We start from the raw sequence: 14,772 nt of genomic DNA on the forward strand, positions 1-14,772 counted from the left end.
AAAAAAAAAAAAAAAAACACTTCATAACAATAAAAGGACCAATCTGTCAGGAAGACAAAAACAATCACAAATGAGTATGTGCCCAAAGACAGAGTTTCAAAGTCCATGAAACCATGTTTCACGGAGGTTAATTGGGTAACAGAGAAGTCCACAGTAATAGCTGGAGATTTAACAGCCTCCCTCTTAAGCAATTGACAAAACATCGAGACAAAAAAATCAAAACAGACAAAGATGACTGGAATATTCAGCACCATCGACTACCTTGACCTGACATCTGTAAGACATTACATCTCATGAAATCCTACAAAGTGTGTTCTCCGACCACAATGAAATTAAACTAGAATTTGATAACAATAATGTATCTAGGAAAATTCAAAATATTTAAAATGAAATAACCCCTCTAGGAGTTAAAGAAAAATCACACAATCTTAGAAAATGTTTTTAAGCTCAGTGAAGGTAAAAACACAATATACCAAAAATTATTGGATGCAGGTAAAGCAGTGTTTGAAGAAAATTTTATATTTTTTAAATGTTTGTATTAGAGAGAAGAAAGGTCTAAAAATGATATCTGAGGTTTGACTTTAAGAAGCTGGCAAGAGAACCCAAAGTAAGTAGCAAGAAGAAAGTGATAAAAATGAGACTGGAAATAAGTGAAACAGAAATGAGACAAGCGATTAAAAAAATTAACAAAAGCAAAAATTGATCTTTAAAAATATCAAGGAAACTGATAAATCTCTATGTAGAACAATCTAGAAAAGGGGAGGGGGATGATTTGCAAGTACAGAACACAAACTACCAATAACAAAACTGAAAGATGTCACTAGATATCCTACAAGAATTAAAAGGAAAATAAGGAAATATTATAAACAACTTTATGCCACTAAACTCCACACTTAGATGAAATGAGTAAAGTCTCTGGAAAATACAAGTTATCAAATGGACACAAGATAATAAAGAAAATATGAATGGTCCAATATGCATGGCCTTCTGAACCCCAGGTTCAAAACCTCCAATCTATCCTACGTGCCACTGTTCGACTTGTCTTCCTTAAATATCCAATCTATCTTCTTACTCCTACATTTCAAAACTTTCAGGAGTTTCTGCTACCATATCTCTTACATAGTTTTTGTACCAATCTGGCATCTTCTAGCACAGTCCTGAAGGGTATTCATGCCACCATCCCTCAGAAATGCCAACCCATTCTTTCACATACCCATTTCCATCAATGTCATCTCATTCCTAGCCAAACCTCACTCATTCTTCAAGGTCTAAATGGGTCTAGACTCCTCCAAGAAGCTTTCCAGGCTATTCCCAGATCTCAGGGTCTCCTTTCTTGGAATTTCATGGCAACATCACATTACTAACCCTGTTTTGTAGGGAGGTCACTGTTGTCCTATGAGTTAACTCTTATTTTCCCAACTAAATTATAAGCTCTTTGAGGGCAAAGATTTTTTTTTTTCTTAAATCTCTATCCTTAGGGCAACTATTCCAGGATTCAGCACATAGTAATGATTCAATAAATACTTGTAATTTATTGAATGAATATATAATGCCAAGAGCTTATTTCTGTCGTTCTTATCAGACTCTTTACACTGTCATTCTGATCTCAGTACCATCTTCAGAGTTATCTCCAGGGATTTGCCAGACTTTTTTTAGGAACTGTATTCATGAAATCCTCTGGTCACAATAAGCAGAGGGTAGAAGGGAGGGAGGAATAGTGTTAAAATTAAATAAATGGAGAAGCGGGGGGGGGGGCAGTCTCAGTTTTCTAGGTCACATAAGAAGAGGGAGCTGAGTTGTACATTCTGCTGCTACTAATATCCAAGAAACATACACTAAGACCAATGAGGTGACCTTCTCCTTGTCCTCTCCCTGTCCTGAGTCCGTGTGTACAGAGAACAAACAATGGGGCTCAGGGATGAATTCCAGTTCTGTTCCCAAACACATCTTTTTCTTCCATTGTGTACCCACATCTGTTCGAGTAGAGTCAAGATAACAGGATCTTCTAAAAAGTAGCCAGAGACTAATACTTATTGTCTCTTACCCTTACAGATAAATTCTCCAATTTATAAATGTCTTCATTGTAACCAAGTACTATCAAACAGTGACTGCAAATCTAGCTTATTTAAATAGATCTTTCAAAAAGGAGTTTTGCTTTTATACTAAAATTAGCAGTGCCATTTGTGAATACACATACTTTTGAGGAAAAAATACACTTTCTGTGGCACTAAAGTCACCAAGTAAAGAAATCCCTTTAAACAAAATTCTTCTCAAATTCCCTTCCATTGATGACTTCCTAGCAGCTTCTCTTTCATTTAAACCAAACATAGCTTTTATATCCTCATTTCATTCCCTTTCTCTCTAATTAGTGAAATCTGGTTGCTCTTCTCTCAAAACAGATTACAAGGTTGGGGTGTTCTGTTTTTCCAGTATTTCAGAATTCTAATCCTTGCAGCACTGTGATGGCAGGAAGGATCGTGTGATTTAGAGCAGGCAGGCTCCAAGGAAATAGATCTGAAGGAAACGTACAGCACACACAATGCGGAGATTCTTTTGAATACAAACACTCAGATTCCTGTAAAAGATAGTGGGCTACCTCAGCTACTTCTAGCACAGGGCACTGACCCTGAATCTTGCAGGCCAGCCTGTCCTTACCCAGATTGGAGGACGCTCTCCCCTCTGCAGCCCGGTCCTTGAGATCCTCAGCAATGCCCAGCTGCTGCTCATGGTACTGCTTCGCCCGCTCCAGATCCTGCATGCACCTGGCAGCATGGCCCAGGCCAGCGTAGGCCCGCATCTCAATGGCCTTCTCCATTAATTCCTGTGCCAGCTCCAGCACATAGTTGTGGTAAGACATGGCCTTGTCAAAGTTCCTCCTGTAGTGATAGGCACTGCCCAGGTTGCTGTAGGCCCGGGCCTCTTCTCTCTTGTTCCCCAGGTCCTTGGCTATCTTCAGATGCTGCTCGTGGCACTGCACAGCGTTCTCAAAGTCACCCATGGCGATATACACAGCTCCCATGTTGCCGAGTTCTCGCGCCTCAGAAAGCTCATCTTTGGATTGCTTGGCGAGAAGAACACACTGTTTGTGACTGGCCAGTGCGTTGGGGTAGTCTCCGATGGCTGTGTACACGTGACCCAGACTGCTCAGGGCTGATGAAGCTGCCTGGAGAGAAAGGATAAGGCAGAGAAATGAAAGCACATCAGAAAATGCCTTTGGCTTGTTTTAGCAGATAAAATGTTCGAGGTTTGCCTGTAACCATCCAACTCAGTGTCTAATGGTGTTTCTATCAGTGGTCCACAGACCTGTGCAGTACTGAAAAAGAGACCATCCAAACAGCAAGTTTCTAGTAAAAGACAATGGTAATTTAATCAGTAACTTTCAATACCTAATCTCGCAGAACAGGCTGTGTTCCATATAACCTTCGTTTTAGTTTAAAGACTTATTGACATTTTTAGTATTATGCTATATCTCTGTTAATAGCCATTAACCTCTGCAGTATAAGAAAAGGTTGAAGAATGAAAATAAAATGTAAGCAAGGGGGGAAAAAAAAGAAAATGTTGAAGAAAACCCGAATTAATTACTACATATAATAGAGCATAGGAAATTCATGAGAAACCCATGCTTGGGTGTTTGCGCTCCTGGGCATTTCTCTAGATGTGTTTTCTCCCAAAGCAAATGGATAGATTAATGGTAATGGAGACGTTTAGAATGACAACTGATAATTCTGTGACTCCTGACACTGACTGGGTCAGTTTTGACAATGTCAGGTCCTGTTCTCCGATCTCCGATCTCCTGTTCTCTCTCCCTCAGTGTGACATCATCCAGGCTGATTACTGTGGAGGGTTTAGATTTGGAAAACAATGGTTGGTTCCAGCCTACACCTCTTTGGAATGGGGTGGTCCCACTGGGCCTCACCACCCACTTTCAGGCCCACATTGGCTCTTCCAGCTTTTTTTTTCCCCTTAAGATTTTATTTACTTATGAGAGACAGCGAGAGAGCACATGCATACGCATGCTTGCACAAGGGGAGGGGCAGCGGGAGAGGGAGAAATGGACTCCCTGCTGAGCAGGGAACCCAACATGGGGCCTGATCCCAGGACTCTAAGATCATGGCCTGAACCTAAGGTAGAAGTTAACCTACTGAGCCACCTATGCGTCCTGGCTCTTCCAGCTTTACTCCTCTTGCCTAGAGGCTCTTCTGACCCTGGCCTCTGTGCAGAAAAAAAGCTATCTTCCTAGTCCCCTCACAGTGCATGCTACACACACAGTGCTCCTGTAAAGAAAAGTATGTGAGCCTTTTTGTCTTAAAGGTTTTAATGAAAAGGACTGTTGGTATAGTGAACCAAACTGGGACTACAAAAATATCAAAAGGGTTACATGGGTTCTGGAATCTTCCACAAATGCATGTAGTCTTAGATTCTAGTCTAGTTTCTAACTTCTTTGTAGAGACATAAAGGGGACACTAGCTACCCTGGGCTTTTTCTGACCTCCTTTGGCATTTTGTTTTGTTAATTAAGTTTTTATAAAATTCCAGTTAGTTAACATACAGTGTAATATTAATTTCAGGTGTTGAATTTAGTGATTCAACACTTCCATACAATAGCAGGTACTCATTGCAAGTCCCCATCACCTGTTTAACCCATCCTCCACTCACCTGTTACAAGTCTACCTTTAACAACCTTCACACTAGCCTAAAGCTCTAGCCATGTATCACCTTTCTTCACCACGATCCCTTTTCCCAACAGGAGCACGTGATCATGGCAGAACAAAGGGTGTGCCTCTGTCACAATTAGGCAAGTGATTTTCACAAGGGCCTCCAGGCTAGGAAATAACAATGAGGGAAGGCTGTCCCACCTGGAGTAAGGGCATTTCTTTATGAGATGTGTTCTATGTCTGTGCACTTCAGAACACTTTCATTAATATTTTATAGATGTGAGTGATTTACTACCCTATTTCTTTGACTGCGAAAGAGTAGTTCTTGATCAAAACTCTTTTTAAAATAAAATTTAAAAAAACTCTTTTTAAAATAAAAGGTTTTATTTATTTATTTGAGAGAGAGAGAAAGAGAGCGCGTGGCACAAGGACGGTGAGGAGTAGAGGGAGAGGGAGAAGAAGCCTCCTCCCCCCATCCCGAGCAAGGAGCCCAACGCAGGGCTCAATCCTAGGCCCTGAGATCATGACATAAACTAAAGGCAGCTGCTTAACTGACGGAGGCACCCAGGTACCCTGCATTTTCTTTTTTTAAGTAGGCTCCACGTCTGGTGGAGAGCTCATTGCAGGGCTTGAACTCATGACCCTGAGATCCAGACTCAAGCCCCAGTCAAGAAAGAGTCTGGCGCTTAACTGGCTGAACCACCCAGTGCCCCTTAAGTTGCTTTAATTTCACAGACATTTCAATAAAAAGATTGAGGAAAGCAGAGGAAACAGATACTTAGAAATTTACTTTTATGTTTTTTCTGAGTAGAGAAGGGCAGAAATGAGTCCATAAAATCCACAGTGTTGCAGCACTGTGACTGAGGCAGAAGTAGCAATGATGTCATGGAAGAGCATGCCCCTTGGACGTGTATTGGTATCGGCTTGCCACTTCAGGAACCTCCTTGGGACCAGAGGTTAGAACTGTACATCGGTACACAAGGCTTTCTCCTGCTCACAACACTCCTCCCCAACAATCTCCTTTTCTTTCTTTGCTCTGGGCCCAGGGACCCCAACTCTTTCCCCCTGGCCCTCCCACCTTCCTCTCTGGGGTTCTCCCCCCACGGCTGGCTAAGTAGCAGGACATTGTCCACAAACCCCACCCACAAATCTATGCTGCACACAGATCTCTCACCATGGAGCTAGTATAACTTAGAATCAGGCACACAATTCAATACTGCACTGCCCTTTACCAGCTCTGGCGCCTTTTGAAACTTAACTTCCCTGAGCCTCGGTTTTCCAGACACACGTTTCCAGGTCCCAGCAGAGCACCAAGAATAGAGAGTTTTCAAACTCCAGCCTCTGTCAAATATACAAACCATAAATAATTCACTAGATAATTCCAAATTGTAGATCTGGTTGGAGGCAATGAGGCCTTGAACACCATGGGGGATGGATTCATAAGGCCTGGGGCAGGCATAGCACCCCAGCACTGCTCTTAGGGACTTCTGGTTTAAGGCAACTCAGAATGACAGCCATGGGATCTTCTACTTCCGTTCTTCATTTCTCTGAAAATGCCAGGAAGACACAGGAGCTCACGGGGCAGTTCTCTGAACATAAGGAAAGGGAGTGCTGGGGCATTTCCCCTCTGGGGTGCAGGAGAAAGAGGGAAGGACTACAGTATTCACTCTTCCCTGGCACCCTCCAGTTACTAGACAGTGCTGTCTCATTGCAACTTTTCATGGCAGGTGTCCTGGAAACTAGCTTCTCTAGACAATAGAATTTATGAAGCACACATCCCAGCCTCTGAAATTAGAGAGGCAGCTCTACATTAGAGATGTAATATAAGAATGGAACAGGATTTAGAGTCAGAAGCCTTGGCTGTACAGCCCTGATAGGTCACTCTTCTTCTTCACCCGAGTTTCCTTTATATTTAAATGGTACTGATAAAGACAATGTACATACTTCCCAGGGCTGGGATGGGATCAAATGAAGCAGTGCATCTCAGTATCCTGCATAAACCACCAGGTTCCCAGAAAATGCATCACTAAGGTGTGGATGGATGTTTTATGACTGCAAGCTGGCTGGGCTAAGCTCTGTTACCTAGCAGAAGCTAGTAATGGCAACTGAACACATCAGTCATTATGACCGAACAACTATATTCCTATCAGTTGCCACAGGAAATGAAGTCCAGTGTTTTACAGCCCTTGGGCAAATAACATGTGATGTTATTTATCAGCTAAGTGAATTACAAATTAATCACTTGTCTTTGTTCCTGTTCCTGTAGAATAAGCTTAGATCTGAAACATGGTTTCAGGCTGTTAACGAGAATCTGAAGACCCACCATCTATGGGGAATCACAGGCCCCACCTCAAGCAGATGCTACGTTTGCCACTAAGGTTCACTGCTGCCTTTGTATATTAATCTCTCTGAGATTTTTGTGCTAGAATAGCAACAGCTGCTTCCCACAGTGGAAACATTTTGGAACATCTGTATTTGAATACTAAAATGCACACAAACAGTTATGCTAACAAACTATCTGGTTGGGATAAGACAATACTTTCCTCTTTTTACAAGATATAAATTACTCCAGTTCTTGCCAAAGCATGATATCCAGCTGCAGATTTAGTACACAGGAGTCATCACCCTTTGCTCTGTGACCTGAGTATTTGCAGAAGAACTGTATCTAACAAGTCAGCTTTATGCAACTAGAGAAGGACATTCGCTCAGACTTTTTAAAACCACCTTTAAGGACTTGCAGTTTGAGACATAAAATAGAGAAAGTTTAAACTACTCAAACTATAACCACATTGATAACACTGCCATTAAAGATTAAATACTTAAATATGTGGTTCTTATCAGAGATAAGAGATAGAAAATTAGCATTAAAATGACAGATCTAAATAATTAGATATCTGTATATTTTCTGTATATTCAATATAACTACTGACTGATTAATTGTGGATGGTTTTTTTTTTTTTTTTTTGACAGAGAGAAATCACAAGTAGATGGAGAGGCAGGCAGAGAGAGAGAGGGAAGCAGGCTCCCTGCTGAGCAGAGAGCCCGATGCGGGACTCGATCCCAGGACTCCGAGATCATGACCTGAGCCGAAGGCAGCGGCTTAACCCACTGAGCCACTCAGGCGCCCCTGTGGATGGTTTTTTAAAGGGGAAATATACCAGCTAGTACCAGAAGTTTGTTTTTTCTTCCAAATCCACATGCACCTTCTATTCCCTGCCAGTTCAGTGCCCTCACACTCAACGTCCTGGGTTCACCACCTACAACCCAAGGGGCAGAGGGATGTAGAAGAATAGGGGCAGAATCTCAAATCAGGCATGCACAGGTTCAATCATGAACTGTGATACCACACAAGTAATGTGACATCTTTGAGCCTCAGTTTCCTCATCTGTAAATGGAAACTATTAATACCTTCCAATGTGGTGAGTCATAAAAAAAAAAAAAAAATTAAAGATGTTGCAGAAAATGACCAGAAAATAGAACAAGAAGTTATGTCATCAGAACTAAAGAGACAACACAAAAGGCTTGCCCCACTGATGGGAGGATGTGTAATCACCTTCCTACATTGTATCATATTACTCATAGTATTTTTCTGCAAATGTAGGCATAAGAAAATTCACCCTTTACCCAGGAGCAGTCTAGAATCATTGGTATATCCAACACCTAACGTTGGGAAAAGCACTTGACTTCAAGTGGTCAAAGCTTACACAGTCATTGGAGTGTTTTGGGTCTGTTAGTTGGTTTCTTCATTTGTTCATTCATTCATGAAAAATCTCTAGACTGATGCAAACATAGTCAACTAATTTTTGACAAAAGAGCAAAGGTAATTCAATGCAGAAAAGACAGTTTTTTCAACAAAGGGTGATAGAACTAGACACCCAAATGCAAAAAAAGTGAATCTAGACTCAGACCTTACATCTTTCAAACAAGTTGACTCGAAATGGATTGCAGACTGAAGTATGAAACACAGAACTATAAAACTCCTACAAATTAACATAAGAGAAAATCTAGGGCTTGGCAATGAATTTTTAGATATAAGACTACAGGCATGACCCATTGAAAAAATAGACACGATGAACTTTATTTAAATTAAAAACTGCTCTGCAAAAGATACTATTAAGAGAATGAAAAGACAAGCCACAGACTTGGAGAAAATATTTGCAAAACACATACCTGACAAAAGACTAGTATCCAAAATATGGAAAAAAAAAAAAAAACCTTAAAGCTCAATAACAACAAAAATCATCCAATTTTGAAATGGGCAGAAGATGTGAGCAGACACATCACCAGAGAAAATATGCTGATGGTAAATAAGCATATGAAAAGATGCTTCACATCATATGTTATCAGGGAATTGAAAATCAGAACAATGAAATAGCAATGCGCACCTATTAGAATAACTAAAATCTAAAAAACTGACAATACCAAATGCTGACGAGGATGTGGAACAACAGGAGCTCGTTTCTTGGTGGGGACACAAGATGGGACAGCCACTTTGGAAGACAGATGGGCAGTTTCCTGCAAAACTAAACATATTCTTACCATACAATGTGGCAACCATGCTCCCATGTATTTACTCTAATGAAATGAAAACTATGGTCCACACAAAAACCTACACATGAATTCATAATTGCCAAAACTGCACGCAGCCAAGATGTTTTCCAATAGGTGAATGCTTAAGCCCTGGTACATCCTTACCGTGGAATACTATTTAGTGCTGAAAAGAAATGATGGAGCCACAAAGAGACATACAGAGACATTTAACTGTACACTGCTAATGAAAAAGGCCCGCCTAAAAAGGCTATCTATTGTATCATCCCAACTATGGTCATTCTGTAAAAGTCAAAACTATGGAGAAGGCAAAAAAAGTCAGTGGTTGGGCGCCTGGGTGGCTCAGTGGGTTAAGCCGCTGCCTTCATCTCGGATCATGATCTCAGGGCCCTGGGATCGAGTCCCGCATCGGGCTCTCTGCTCAGCAGGGAGCCTGCTTCCCTCTCTCTCTCTCTGCCTGCCTCTCCATCTACTTGTGATTTCTGTCAAATAAATAAAAAATCTTTAAAAAAAAAAAAAAGTCAGTGGTTGCAGGAAAAGGATAAATAAGTGGAGTACAGGGGATTCTTAGGACAGTGTAACTATTCTGCATGATACCTAAATAGTGGACACATGACATCATGCATTTGTCAAAACCCATGGGCTGCACATGACAGTGAACCCTAATGTAAACTATGTAAACTATGAGTTTCACCTAATAAAAGTATGTTGTTTTGTCAATTGTAACAAATGTATCACACTAACACAAGATGTTAACAGTGAGGGAAACTAAGTAGGAAACTAAGAGGGTGTGTGGCATCTCTCTGTATATCTTCTGTATATTTTCTGTAAATCTAAAACTGCTCTTAAAAAATACAGTCTATTAATTTAAAAGTAAATAAATTGGAGTTTTCCTCATTTGAGGAATAGGTATCTCTTAGAAATGGCAACAGCAAGAGCAAAGGCATGAAGGATGACGAGAAGCCATTCAGACCTGAGAGGAGGGGTAGTGGCAAGAGGGGAGTCTGAAAGGTAAGTTTGGGTAAGTTCTGTTTGTCCATCAATTTGTAAAATCTAAAGCAATTTCTTTTTAATTTAATTTTATTTGTATTTAAAAATAAAAATAAAATAAGGTAAGATGGCACATCCCTGCATGCATGAAGTCAGGGGTCAGTGACTGTTCTTTGGCTGATAAATGTAATCACATCCAGCTGGTGCGTTAGGAACCAGGGCACGCTTCACCACATTCTCTTTCCCTTGCCACACACTGCTTCACCAGAACTGAACTTGAAGTGACAATCGTGGCAATATGGCACAGAGCCCTTGCTGACCAGTAGTGAATATACAGTGGGCATAAGAAACAAATCTTTGTTGTTTTATGCCACTGAGATTTAGGGATTTACTGTTAGTGCAGCATAACCTGGCCTAGCCTTATCAATACAATATTCAGCTTTATTAATTACTAACTGTCATGCTCCAGTCATCATAGTTATAGTTAATGCTTCCTGATCATTCAATTATTTGAATTACCATGTTTCTGAATGATTAAATTTTAGGCATTTACCAATTACCACAGGATTATAGATGAAGAAGTTAAAAAAATTTTTTTTGAAATTTTAGAAATTTTTATAGAAAAACAAAATTTGAGAAGAATTAGGTACTAAAATCAGAACTTAGCGAATCCTTAAAAAATTTCCTAACCCAGAGACAAACTGTCTATCTGGTAATACTTAATCCAAAGCGCAGGCCTATTAGGAGGGACTCTATAGCCACCCCCATATGAACCTATAGAAACAGAGGACTGAATCGTGTTCTGTGGGGTCTGTATACTTCCTACAGTCTGAAATGACTCACATTCTCTATTTAATGAGCATACTGTAGCTTGAAAATCTACCTTAACCAGCAGCTGAGCTGATAGAGTAAGTCTGTGTAAAAGTTAAATGATAGTCATGGACATCTGGAGTTACTCAAGTCACACAAAACCAAATGGACAAATAAAATAAAAAGAAATTATTATCTATATTATTGAGGACACTGTCCATGATATCACCCAATGTCATCTTTATAAGGAGTAATAGAAAAATTTCTTTCAGATTTCAAAGCTTCTACCAAGCAACTGCTATGGGTTTATCTAAAAAAACAGGGATGCCTGGGTGGCTCAGTTGGTTAAGCAGCTGCCTTCGGCTCAGGTCATGATCCCAGAGTCCTGGGATCGAGTCCCACATCGGGCTCCTTGCTCAGCAGGGAGCCTGCTTCTCCCTCTGCCTCTGCCGGCCATTCTGTCTGCCTGTGCTCACTCTCTCCCCCTCTCTCTGATAAAAAAAAAAACAAACAAAAAAACAAACACACAAAACCTCTGAATCTTAAAGTGGTCAGATTTACCTTTGTGTTCGGATTACTAGCTTACAGCTTGAGATGCAGAGCCTCTCTTTAACAGGCTGATAAAGTCAATAATACGTACACAGATTCTGCCCTGGCTTCAGCCTTATGCTATAACTCTAATGCTCTCATTACTCTGATTTCTTCCCTTTTTGGTTTTGTGTCTTACCCCCAAAAAATTCTTCTTGTAGTAAAATAGAGGAAAGGACAAATCAACAAAACAATTAAATATTAAAGCTCTTGGTAGGGAGGAAGCGTCCCAAAATGGGATCTCTAAGAATTGTGAACTCATAGCCACAACCTAAAGAGACTTAAATACCACACTAAACAGGGAAGTTGTAATTATATGGTGTTTAGTATTCTTAAATCTTTTTTTGTGGTGTGCATGCCATTATTGGTGCTGGCTTTATTATAATCAATCTAACTAGTCTGTCCCAATGCCTAAAGCTAGAGTTGGAGGACTACTCTGAAGTTACTTCTGAAAAGGTAAAAGACTGATTTGTGTCTATCAGTCTATCTGAATTCTTTCTATTATATACTAACCCATGGTGGAAATAGTTGGTTTGAATCTATTACTCTGAGCTTAGAGAGCAGTTAGTGATCGTTATAGCTTCTCCACAGCAATCTGTCAGCCTTTTCTAATACTGTGGGGCCAGAGGAGCTTTCATAATAATTATTTTTATCAAAATTATATTAGGGTTGGAAGAATAACACAATGTCAGAAAGATCTATTACCTAGACCTAAGAGTTGCTATCACAGGTGATAAATTATTTATAATGCCCAGCATTAATGCAGCCATGTTTTCAAACCAAGAATTTGTAAATGTCCTTTGCAGATGCAAATTAACAGATTAATAAGGAAACAAGCTTTCTTGTCTGAGAAGCTGAGATGACAGATTAGCTATTAAGAGCAATTTATAGGTCATAAGATATGAAAGTTGGCAAGAAACACTACCTCAGCTGGCTCTATAAATAGTAAAACTGCATTTAGTTTCCCAGAGGTATCCTGTTAGACATTTTAATTATACCATAAAAACTGCCAGAATTTATAATGATTTCATTTTTTAAAAAACTTGATGCTCCATGTAAACCTGAGGCAATACAACAGGCATCCACGCTATGCGCTGGAACTGCCAAGTTGCAGCCAGTGAAGAGTGCCGGCCGCTGCTGGCGAAGGACTGCAGGGGAAAGGTCAATGCTGAACGTCAGAGGGAAGGTATGTTAGCCCCCAACCTCTCTCTCAGGTTACGTAAGGATTCTCCTCCCTCCTTCACATCCAAACACCTTCCACGGCAGCCCCACGACGTCTACCTAGGATGATTTTTACAAACAACTGCCTCCCTTCTATGTAGCTCTTGGCCACAAAATGACAGCCATGTAAAAATCTTAGAGTCTTCATAGTCCTTTTAGGGAGCTGAATTTAACTGGGGGTAAATTCCCTCACTTATTTGAAATAATCAGCTCAGATCATTTTTTGGAAACTGATTTCCCATCCTCAGTTTCACCTACATCTGCAATTTTATTTGGAGGAGTGATAGATAACCTAATCTAAAATCAGCCTTTAAAGACATAATCCACTCAGGTCTCTTATGCAATGATTTGGCCTGAGTTTGGAGACATACTTTACCTTAATGCTGTTTTAGTCCAATCAAAACTCTTCCATTCTACTCTTGCCAGCCAACCTGACTTTTAGTAGGCTATAAAACATTGTTCTGTAGGGTGTTGGAATGTAGTCAATCACCCTTTGAAGACAGTACTTACACCAAATCATAAAATCTGGCTTTGCCTGGGTAGGATATAATGGAGAAACTGGAAGAAAGAGACAGAGAGAAAACACATATGTGTGCATTCACAAAAGCCACATGAGACATTTCTCAGAAGGAAGAACGCCCAGGAAAAGGATCGTTTATTTGCAGGGGCCAGCAGATAACAATTTAAGCAAGAAATCTTTAAACTGGGTGAAAAGGAGTTTCCAAGGGTCCTGGAAATATGTTAGAAAATGAAGAAACAACTGAGAACCTACCTACCTACCAGGAAGGAGTATCAGTACAGCGTTCTCACTGTCAAGGATAGGTCCTCACGCAGGCTGAGACCTTCTCAAATGAATGTCTTCTAACTGTTCAAGAATAACTGCTCGGAATCTCAGCTCTCTGTACAACTGCTCCCTCCAGCAAATTCAATTTCTGCCCCTGTTGCATGATTCCAAGCTTGGATTTCAGAACAAGAGACAGAAGACTTTAGAGCTGGGAGAGGCCTTATAGATCACCTAATCCACCAGTTTTCAAACTTTGCTTAAACCAAATTACAAATACACATGATTTCTGTGATTTAAGTGTACTTGTTTAGGTTAACTTGGATTAGGGGGCACTCTTGTCCCTAAGTATTAAGAGAATCTCTGGCACCCTGAAGGATTCTTTAGAGCAGAATTTGAAGACCACCTCATCAGTAGACCTCCTCAATGTCTTTTGATGTAGAAATTAAGGGCAAGAGACGTCAAGTACCTTGGCCAAAGACCAATCCACTAAAGAACCAGCAAGAGCAGGACTGGAGCCTACATCTCTAGGTCCCCACTAGTACCTCCTCACCATGCTTTGCCAGACTGCACCACACCAGCTCACAGTCTCCTCAGACTCAGGCTCACTGCCCTTCCTAAGTCCCCTTTACTCCTATGACTTCCATGATAAACAAAAGAAGCAAATGCTGTCACCATTTCTTCCAAACAGCCAAAAGTTCAGCATTACCCCTTTACCTGTCTTATGGCCCTCATATTCAGCAGCCCTCCCCAAGACCAGCTTTATTAAACTCCTGAAATTATAATCATATTACTTTTTATTTAATAATCTTTACCTAAATGCTGATTATTTATATACAAGATCCACTTAGAATTAATTTCTGACACTTTTATTTTAAATAATAAATATTCTCTTCAGAATTGTGTGGCAATGTTAACAGATGGGGTTTGTAAGTGTTATTAAATACATACTGCTCTTCTCTCTAAAATCCCAGCCAGTTATTCAGTGACAAACTCAACAGCAAACTTTATTTTTTCTTTAAAAATTTACTAATTTATTTGAAAGAGAGAGAGAGTGAGCAGGGATAGGGACAGAGGGAGAAGAAGAGGGAGAGAAGAAACCCCCCATCCCAGCGCTGCTGAGCGTGGAGCCCAGGTGGGGCTCTATCTCATGACCCGAAGATCATGACCCTAGCCAAAA

At 40.4% G+C, this 14,772-nt stretch overlaps 1 protein-coding gene across 4 annotated transcripts in view; it reads right to left on the reverse strand.

Moving 5' to 3' along the window:
• Nucleotides 1–14,772, reverse strand: part of TTC28 (tetratricopeptide repeat domain 28) — a 637,573-nt gene that overhangs the window by 175,070 nt on the left and 447,731 nt on the right. For all 4 annotated transcript variants that reach the window (XM_059408718.1, XM_059408717.1, XM_059408719.1 and 1 more), the window contains one exon: nt 2,656–3,163. In XM_059408718.1, the coding sequence (XP_059264701.1) occupies nt 2,656–3,163 (508 nt within the window). The remainder of the gene's footprint in view (nt 1–2,655; nt 3,164–14,772) is intronic.

Source organism: Mustela nigripes, chromosome 8 (genome assembly GCF_022355385.1).
Source record: "Mustela nigripes isolate SB6536 chromosome 8, MUSNIG.SB6536, whole genome shotgun sequence".
Lineage (NCBI taxonomy): Eukaryota > Metazoa > Chordata > Mammalia > Carnivora > Mustelidae > Mustela > Mustela nigripes.